This window comes from Alosa alosa, chromosome 19, assembly GCF_017589495.1.
Source record: "Alosa alosa isolate M-15738 ecotype Scorff River chromosome 19, AALO_Geno_1.1, whole genome shotgun sequence".
In the NCBI taxonomy this organism is placed as follows: domain Eukaryota; kingdom Metazoa; phylum Chordata; class Actinopteri; order Clupeiformes; family Clupeidae; genus Alosa; species Alosa alosa.
The window spans coordinates 23,172,769-23,183,103 of NC_063207.1; the positions used below are offsets into that span (position 1 = coordinate 23,172,769).

At 42.0% G+C, this 10,335-nt stretch overlaps 1 protein-coding gene across 6 annotated transcripts; it reads left to right on the top strand.

Annotated features, from left to right (window-relative positions):
* Window positions 1-242: 242 nt before the first annotated feature.
* On the top strand, window positions 243-10,243 carry capn3a (calpain 3a, (p94)). 6 transcript variants are annotated; one of them, XM_048227833.1, is made up of 21 exons: window positions 243-748; window positions 1,986-2,055; window positions 2,661-2,779; window positions 2,878-3,011; window positions 3,348-3,516; window positions 3,669-3,752; window positions 3,967-4,061; window positions 4,156-4,233; window positions 4,441-4,601; window positions 5,109-5,278; window positions 5,392-5,403; window positions 5,607-5,815; window positions 6,875-6,911; window positions 7,300-7,419; window positions 7,568-7,625; window positions 7,732-7,805; window positions 8,039-8,107; window positions 8,196-8,274; window positions 8,416-8,532; window positions 8,973-9,031; window positions 9,357-10,243. In XM_048227833.1, the coding sequence occupies exons 1-21, from the start codon at window positions 497-499 to the stop codon at window positions 9,381-9,383; spliced, it is 2,193 nt and encodes a 730-aa protein (XP_048083790.1). In that variant the 5' UTR covers window positions 243-496; the 3' UTR covers window positions 9,384-10,243. The 6 variants fall into 6 exon arrangements, with proteins under 6 accessions (XP_048083790.1, XP_048083791.1, XP_048083792.1 ...); XM_048227834.1 differs by having other exon boundaries at window positions 7,732-7,796; XM_048227835.1 differs by having other exon boundaries at window positions 7,300-7,395.
* The last annotated feature ends 92 nt before the right edge of the window (window positions 10,244-10,335 follow it).

The window sequence follows — 10,335 nt, forward strand, 5'->3', positions numbered from 1 at the left end:
AGGCAGGCCATCCCACAAGCCGTCCCACTCTATGCAGCCTCTGCGTCGAGGCTCACACCCCCTTTGTGTCCCCCAACAATACTGGCACGAGGGCACCATTAGGGAACCCTCATTGTTCAGCGGCCAATGGGAACCCAACAGTGGGTATGTATGCCCATGCAGTGTGTGTGTGTGTGTGTGTGTGTGTGTGTGTGTGTGTGTGTGTGTGTGTGTGTGTGTGTGAGAGTATGTGTGTGTATGTGTGGGTGTGTAGGAGTGTGTGCAGGGCCAAGGGAATGTTAACATGTGTTAGATGAATGTCTCATTCTTCCAGTTGCAGTGTCCACTGTCCACTCCATAACCAGGTGCGAAGAGACGTCATTAGGAGAGCCAGCCAATCAGAGATTAGCTGTTTGGATTTATGCCAGAGATTTTTAGGCTTCTAAGATCTTACCAGAGTTGGCCAAAGCCAGTTTTTTATCAGCAAGGGAAAAAAAAGTCCATCAGGTGAGTCGTGATGCCGTATACACCGTCTGGCTTTTTCTGCGACCGGTTGATCCGGGAGCGAGAACGCAGGGACGGAGAAGGATCTTTGAGCAAGCCTCTTCGCTTCAGTGGACAGGATTTCACCATCCTCAAGCAGGAGTGCATCCAAAAGAAGAGCCTGTTCGAGGATGACACTTTTCCCGCCTCCGTGGAATCTTTGGGATACAAAGAGCTGGGTCACAAGTCCAACAAGGTCAAGAACATCGTCTGGAAGAGACCCAAGGTAGGATGGGCATATATGGGATACATAGTGGTCACAGGAAGGCATGGAGAGACCAGCTGCTTTCCTGTTTGGGGAACTTTCCTGTTGGGGAACTGTGATGTAAGTGTTAGTGAGCTCAAATGGAGCTGATGGAAATCAAGCAAGGAACTATAGTAATCATTCTCACTCCCTGGAGGAACCCTCCTCATTTAGATCATTACGTTTCTGCTAAATGAATAAATATAAATGTAAGGAACTAATAGTAATCATTCTCACTCCCTGGAAGATTTGTACAGCGTAAGCTTTTTCCAATACAGAATTAGATACTTATGGAGATCTAGGCATTCCTACTATAGTTGAAGTAATGCCATATGAAAACATAACATAATGACATTTCAGTGTTGCCCATGTGTTTGGGAGGATTTTCTGATGACATGAGGAACCTGCTAGAAAATATTTTTGGAGATTGAATCTAAATACTTCCCTAAACAGTGGAATATGGCAGCTAAAATGTATTATGGTTTTGTATTATATACCTTGGCCACTCGTGAAATCACAAACAAAGTTTGAAAGTTAAAAAAATGTGTTGAGTTTTCAATTGTAATTTTGGAGGGATTTATGTTGGTACTTTGGCATTTCTTGTGTAATTCCTGTTAAGAAAAAGCTTTTATTTTGGGTGGAAGGCCATTTTTGCATTCTTCGAATCATGGTGTGGATATCTCGCTCTAATTTCCTATACAAAGACTTAACAAAATACTTTTTTAAACTGTCGATGTAGAATGCTAGATTTTGCAAAATGTGTTACAGTACAGTACAAATAATGCAAAAAAGGAATAAGGAAAGCAAAGAATCTACTTGCATCATAGCCATCACTATCATCATCACCCAAAGGGTTCATCATATTATGGCGCACTGCAGTTTAATGATTTTTTCAAAGAGCTGTATTTGAATTAAAAGTAAAAAATATTTGTTACTTCAATTATTTTGTGTACTGATGTGGTCTGTACTTTCCACAGCAGATTAGGGTGTATTATGGTGTTTTAAAATAATCTCCCTTTTTCTTGTTATTTTAATCTATAAAAGCATCACTATAACAGATTAGATGTCCACACTTGTGTGTCAATGGGGAGGTTTTTCAGACTTTGCACCTACAAAAGATAAACAAATGATGTCACTCATTTTAAACTGTCAGGTTCATTTAGGCTAACTCTTGGAAGTATTAACTTGTGCACTTCTAATGCTTTCTTTGATCTTATAGGACATTAGTGACAATCCCCAATTCATAGTGGGAGGAGCCAGCAGAACAGACATTTGCCAAGGAGACCTGGGTAATGGACACACACACACAAACAGACACACAGTGCAGACACTACAACAGTGTCCAGATCAGGTGTAGTGTGTTGATCTCTGATAAGAGAGTAGTGAGTGACAGGTGGATGGTGTGGAGCCCAGAATCCAGAGTGACCCAGGTCATCAGGAGGGACAGGCTGCAGCCGAGGCTGGCCAGGCTTCAGTGCAGTTGATGGGACCCAGCCAGACCCACTCTGGGGCCCCTGTGCATGGGCCTCCATAGCTTACTATTCTGGACGGGAATCTAGCCAGCAGCACTTCTCATTGTTCCTGCCATGTGCGTGAAAAATAAAAGGCATCTAAGGGGACAAAGGTGTGGACAGGGCATGCTGCCCCTCCCCACCCTAAAATGAACATTGTTCCCCAGATCAGAGCAGATAGCACCCACCCACACAGACACATGTCCTAGTGTCCACAAAAACACTGATGTCAGCAGGGTAGTGTTCTTTTGACAATCACAGCAAAAGCAGTCCAGATATGAAATATGAAAGCTTTTGACCAATTGTGTGTTTGGAGAGAGAAATGTTGTCAACTCAGCTGTGAACAATTCTCAGGTATTTCCATGTTTCCACTGTTTGAATAGGTGACTGCTGGCTGTTGGCTGCTATTGCTTCTCTGACACTCAATGAAAAGCTGCTTTACAGAGTTGTCCCACAAGACCAAAGTTTCAGTGATAACTATGCTGGAATCTTCCATTTCCAGGTGAGTGCTGGCCACTGACTGCATTCCTTTGTGATGAAATGACCTCCTCTTGATCTACTCTTTTAGTTCCACTTTTCCACCTCCTATGTTTGCTATAGTTCTGGCGGTATGGTGATTGGGTGGATGTTGTCATCGATGACCGTATCCCCACCTTCAACGGTCAGCTGGTGTTCACCAAGTCTGCCGAAAGGAATGAGTTTTGGAGTGCTCTCTTGGAGAAGGCCTATGCCAAGTGAGTTTTCCCCAGATTATGAAAAATAACAAAGAATTACACTTAGTTGTTATCTGTTCATAGAATTACACTTTGTTGTTATGTATTTATAGAATTACATGTAGGCTACCCATACATCAGAAGACTGTGACGAGATTTGGGAAAGATTCTTGAAAGATTTTTGAAAGGTCTTTTAACTAATGCCCCCCTCTCTCTGCTGAATATGGCGATCTTATATTTATTATAGTGACAATAGCGCATGTTATATTTAGCACATGACAATTAGCACATGAGTATTTTTAGGGATAGTTCACAAATGTATCTACAATCAAAGTATATCCTGTCTCCTTTATGCAGGCTGCATGGCTCCTATGAGGCTCTCAAAGGAGGAAACACCACAGAGGCCATGGAGGACTTCACTGGAGGAGTGACTGAATTCTATGAGCTGAAAGAGGCCCCAAAGGAGCTCTACAAGATCATGAATAAGGCTCTGGAGAGGGGCTCCCTCATGGGTTGCTCCATCGATGTAAGAGTGTTTCTGTAACCACTGTGTTCCGACACGTTCTTTAGCCTACAGCTAAATAATATGTTTTCTGCTCAGTTGGGTGGCATCGATGTAACAGGCACAGATGGATAGCACAGGTGTAGAGGAGTAAAAGTGATGTGTGTTTTTTCCAGTCCCTGGTTCCTGCTCGCTTTGAGACACGCACAGCGACAGGACTTGTCAAAGGACATGCTTACTCTGTGACAGCTGTTGAGGAGGTAAAATATTTTTTTCAAGTATTCATATTTTTAATAATTTCTATGGGAGTGCATTAGATGGTATTGAGAATAATGGCAAATACATTTCCTAATATGCATTGATTTGTGTTGTGAGGCTGTTTCAGCAATACCTTTTTTTGCTGTGCATCACTAATCATGACATATATTTTCATGTAGCATGAGTTATACGTTGTGGCAATGTTTATTTTTTCAGTGTAAGCCGTCCCAGCACAAGGATTCCAAGGTACGTCTGGTGCGTCTCCGCAACCCTTGGGGTCAGGTGGAGTGGAATGGGCCTTGGAGTGACAAGTAAGTCATCAAAGAATTTTTGTTAAGTTAAAGGTTCTAAAGTTGACTATTTTTACTGTTATGTCTACATCATAGTCATTTTATGTCATTTTAGCTCTAAGGAGTGGACCACCATCCCTAAGGCTGAGAAGGAGAAACTTCAGCATCAGAACGCTGAGGATGGAGAATTCTGGTGAGCAAGATGTGAAATAGTATATTCAAATATACTGTACGTCCATGTTGAATTTAATAAGTTCAAGCTGGACTATGTAGCAAACAAGTTCATTCAAACAGGCTTACATTAAAGGCATGCACATATACATATGAATACACTGAAAATGTATACTTAACCATTTAAGATGAATTATGCATTATATTTGAACATCTTTTTGTTACTTAGGATGTCATTTGAAGATTTCAAGAAGAATTACACCAAGATTGAGATCTGTAATCTCACCCCTGATGCTCTGGAGGACGACAAGATCCACAAGTGGACAGTGTCTGTAAACGAGGGCCGCTGGGTGCGGGGGTGTTCAGCAGGCGGCTGTAGAAACTACCCAGGTAAAAACAAGTGCATAAACAGGGATAGACTGAAGTTCAATACTGTAGTTTTTAGATAGCATTTTTTGCCATCCTAGTAGAATCAAACTTTATGTTTATATTTTTTACATTTAAATTGGACCAACACATCCCCAGTCCCCTTACAGCACAATTTAACATGTGAAGCTTTAGTACCTTACAGGCAGGCTACTCCAGGCACGCAACTGAAGCATTGCAATTAAGGAGGTGGTATACTCCGCCATGCACATCCCCCACACACACACACACACACACACACTCCTCCGCATGGCGCAGTGATGATGCGTGAGACACAGACGCAGGACTATACCAGGTCTATTAGCTTCCATTATAATCATTAAACCTGGCTACACCAAAAGTGAAAGAGCATTAGACTAGTCTTTTTAAAACTACTTTTACGCTCCGTGAATGGAACGTTTCAGTTATGCGCCTGGTGTAGCCTGCCTCAACCACATATAGATGTCTATGCTAATTGATGTTCCTGTTTAGATACTTTCTGGACCAATCCCCAGTACCGCCTGCGCCTCTTGGAGGAGGATGATGACCCGGAGGACAATGAGATGGCCTGCTCATTCGTTGTGGCCTTGATGCAGAAGAATCGTCGAAAAGAACGCAAGATGGGTGCTAACTTGTTCACCATAGGATTTGCCATCTATGAGGTGCTGTTCCTGTAAACTGTTCACTATTTTTTTTCCTTCCAAGAAATAAGCGCAGGATTGGATATTCAGACTAAACAAAGACTTTGAAATTTTTGTACTCCCTGTCTCCATAGGTGCCAAAGGAGGTATAGTATTTTGTCTGAGATCATCAACATGTTGTGAGACCTGCCCAGTGTCACGGCTGCCTCAGTGTATGCATATGCCTGCACCATACTGTTTAGTGTCACACCATTCTTTATCTAATTAATTACATTACTTCATGACCGGTTTACTCTGTATCTGCACTGTAAATCACAAACTCCCCTGCTGTCATCCAACCCTGTGCTAGATGCATGGAAATAAACAGCATATGCAGAAGGAGTTTTTCCTGTTCAACTCCTCGAAGGCTCGCTGCAAGTCTTACATCAACCTGAGGGAGGTGACCCAGCGTTTTAGACTGAGTCCTGGGGAGTATGTGATCGTGCCTTCCACCTATGAACCCCACCAGGAGGGCGAGTTCATCCTCCGTGTCTTCTCTGAAAAAAGGAACACCTCTGAGTGAGTGGGGGAGAAGGGAGCATTATGGGTAAACAATGACTATCTTTGGTTTTTAATGGCGCTGATGAGGAGATTTTATCTAGGTGTCTTGCTGTGCTGGGGTGTTTTTGAAGTGTTCAATGCTTTCAGATTTCTGTGCATTTATTAATGTATATTCATGTTGATCATTCATGTATATCATAGGCTAGTTATAATGTCATGGTGTATATAGCAGATTTGTAATTAATAAGTTATGTCTATGGAGTAGAACTTTGTGTCTTTGAGGGTGGGAGGAGAGGCGAGGAAAACAAAGTGGGTTGAATAGGGGAAGAGTGCGGGTAAAGGATGCTTCGATTGGGTGTGTGGGGGTGGGGACAAAACCACCAAGGACAAACCATTTTAACGGCGATTTGATTTGTAGACCTGGAAGAAATCGACCCCAGTTCGAAGCTGTAATGGAATCTTTTTTAGGACAAGCGACTTCAGATTTGGGCACGATCTGGTAAACATTCTCTTTCAGTATTGAATTTTCATCTGGGCACACCCAAATTGCCCCAGACGAATGAAGAAATGAGCTACTGTGGATTCATTCACCAGTGAAGTGCTTCCAATGTCAGGATTCTTGGGAAGACACAGATCAAGGCTTCTATCAATTCCTCAGTAATAGAGCAATTGGTGTTTACTAGCATTTTCTTACTGAGGAATTGCCAACATCTCAGCATGGAAGAAATGTTTACGGTCCACTACTGTAAGTGACCCACTGTTGGCAGAGTGGACTGTCAACTGAGACAACCAACAGAAACAAGAATGCTACAAGAGAAAAGGCTGAATTCAAAGGAAAATAAGTCTTCAGGATAAAAAAAAAATATCTTTAAATATGCTAACAAATGAGCTTTTCTTCACAGTTCTGTATAAGATAAGGTAGGTGTTGTGATTTGAAGTTGACATTGAAGTAGACTAAAAGTAGTAGTAATTTACAATTGTTCAGGAAGGACACTTTCACATGGTGTTGTGGTCCAGGTGCTTTTGAACCCATGTGGGTTATTATGATGATCACTGTTTTCATTGATCTCTACTTAGGGAGATAGAGAACAGGATCGAGGCTGACCATCCGGTGGTAAGTACCTCCATTCACTTAGAATCTTTGCTGATATATATCCTTGAAGAATTAAATATAACCAATGCTTTTAAATATCCTCATTATTCCTTGAATTTCCCCTGGGGATCAATAAAGTATCTATCTATCTATCTATCTATCTATCTATCTATCTATCTATCTATCTATCTTAAAATGTGGAGTTCATTGGGGTGTAACCCTGGACCGAATTCATGAAAAAAAAAACATAAAACATGTAAAAACAAATATATCAAAAACAACATTGGAAAAGTGTACATTTATGTCCACAAACCATTAAAATACCTCTAGACTCTCATAATGAAGAAAAAAGCATGCTGAGCATGACATCTCACTATTTCTGTATGTCTCCTTCTCACGTGCCCTGCAGCCAGCCCCAGCCTCCGCAGGTGAGGAGAGTGAGGAGGACCAACAGTTCCGGACCATCTTCCAGCAAATTGCGGGGGATGTGAGTACATGGAAACCAGTGAGTGCAGGGGGGACTGTGAGTGTGAGTATGGTGGAGATGGGGCAAGTGGTTACTTCATTTCTGTAGCTATCATACAGTACCTACACTCAGTACTCCTAGATGGACGAGATGCCATCTGTGGTGCACGGTCTTCAAATACACAAATGTGCTATGTCCTTCCACCTCACAGGAAATGGAGATCTCAGCCAATGAGCTGAAGAATGTCCTGAACAGGGTTGTTTCCAAACGTGAGTAAGATGATTCCTTGTTAAATGCTATGCTAATGTGATTCCACGTATTGTTAAACTCTCTCTTTTTTGCTTCTCTCTTTTCTTTGTCATTCTCTGCTAACAGATAAAGAAATGAACACAGAGGGCTTTAGTCTGGAGAGCTGCCGGAGCATGATTGCCCTCATGGACGTATCCTTTGTATCGAGAACATCAGCTAGCTTTATCTGCGCAGATACTCTATTACAATGAGACTGTCTGCACAGTCAGAGCATACTACGCTGGTGCTACTGATGAGACTAATAAAACTGAAGAAAACACATAAACTTCCAGATGAATCAACATCTCAGTTGTGCTTGGCAGACGAATAATCCTGTTGCACCTCTTATCTGTGATTGGCTTAATGGTTTTGTCTCTTAACCATCTCTATTCAGATGGATGGGACAGGCAGACTTAACCTACAGGAGTTTAGGCATCTGTGGAACAAAATTAAGCAATGGCAGGTATGTATGTGTCTAGCAGCTGCTCACTCATATGGAGTCTTTGGAGTCTCTGGTTTCACTCATCATAATTGTTATTTTGCATTTGCAGGGAATCTTTAAGCATTATGACAGTGAACAGACTGGAAGCATCAACAGTTATGAGATGAGAAATGCTGTGAATGACGCAGGTTAGACCAGACTGGTCAAACGTTTCCCTCCACTCCACTCACACCTTAAACAATAATAGTATATAACCTTAAGAGGCTGGCAGCAAACGGACTCTAATGGACTTTGTCGTTGTACAGTCATACGTTTTGTATCCCATTCAGGCTTCCGTCTCAACAACCAGCTGTATGACATCATCACCATGCGCTATGCCAATGAGAACATGAACATCGACTTTGACAGCTTTGTTAGCTGTCTGGTGCGGCTGGAGGGGATGTTCAGTAAGTGTGAGCCAGGGGCGGTCACATCTGCTGGACAGCAGGCAGCCTGTCTGAGTCCTAGTACTTTTTTTCTTGTTACACACACTCTAGGTTCTGTAGAAGACCCTAGAAAAAAACATCTTGCGGTGCATAGTAAACGGCCCTAATTTGTTTGATGGGCAAAGTGCAAAGTCTTAAGTCAAAATAAAGCAAACTTAATAATTAGACAAAATCGATTAATTAGACAAAATCGATTAATTTAACATCATGGGTAAGACCTCACCCGCAAACATCAATGAGTTAGATCAAAACTTCAACATGCCACAAGCTATAGTTCATGCACGAGAACTTTGCTTATTGATAGACTTTGCACTTGCCTGCCACTTAAGCCCCTAAGGATTGTTAGCCAGATTGAACCCCTGCTTTGAGCCTGATGCATACACCTTTTCTCACCTTTTCAGGGGCATTCCAGGCCTTTGACCAGGATGGAGATGGCACGATCAGGCTCAGTGTCCTTGAGGTGAGAACACCACCATACATAGACTAAACACTCTAGATTAGGTTTTACATAGCAGACAATAGATTTATTTATTGTATTCTGGTTGTAGTATTTATTGATACCTAAGGTCCCCTCTGAATAGTAATAATTATTGTTGCATTCCTTTATTGTTACCTAAAGTCTCCTCTGCATTGTAGCTTAAATGTTATTCCTCATTTTGTATCTGCATTGTAGCTTAAATGTTATTCCTCATTTCGTAAGTCGCTTTGGATAAAAGTGTCTGCTAAATTAATAAATGTCATGTAATAAACATTAAAACATGTTCTTTCTTTCTGTGCATACACAGTGGCTCCAGCTGACCATGTATGCTTAGGCTGGCCCCCAGTGAGCCTCTGGGTATAGAGGTGAGCCACATCTCCTCTCTGCAAGGACCAGACAATGACCTGCCTTTACCTCAACACTCAACGTGCCAGTCAAGCTCAGCAGGACAACATCTCTCTGCACCACACAGTACCTCTGTGTCTTCTGTGTCGAGCATCCTCTAGTTTCCCCTTCTCAGCATGTACCATCACTCATTCATTCACTTAATCACTCACTCATCACTTTTCTTTGACTCTCTTTGGAGTTCTCCCTCTGTAGTAGCACCCTCTCACCACCCATCCATTAATTTGTGGATTGTTTATTTTCTCAGGCACACCACACACATATAACCTCCATTTTATTTTCCTGTCACAATAACATACCTCACCATCCCCTCTACTTAACACCCCCCCCTCTCCCAAATAATCTTACACATCCTGTGGGAACTGCTTGACATCTTTTTACCAAAGCTAGATTCCACAACTCTTATACCCATATATTGTTATTTTAGTTTTCTTTTGGTGTCTAAACCCCCTAGGCCCATTTGGTCTCCACACAACCACTCTCTGTGTGTCCTTAAGGAACATGGATGCAGCAGTTATTCCACTCAGGCTAGTGTATCCATCGCATTATTCTTGTGGGAGTGATGTCTTCATTGTCAAGATATCCAGCAGTTTTGCACTTTCTCCCATTACTGTAAGTGGATGACACGCAAAGGTGTAATGACCACACGGCAGCATCCAGGCTTTGCGATTGGGGGAAAGTCATCCGGGCTTTGTGAAAGAAGAGAAAATCACCTAAACATGGAGACAAACGTGGGTTTGGACTTAAAGGCTTCCTGTTGTGGTTTCCTATTAAAAGCTTTGGGTCGAACGAGTGTACTGGATTTTTAACACTTTTAATGAATAACTGTTGTTCTTGGTTGGAGTGGTTCTTACAGAATGCAAAAATGTTTGATGTTTTTC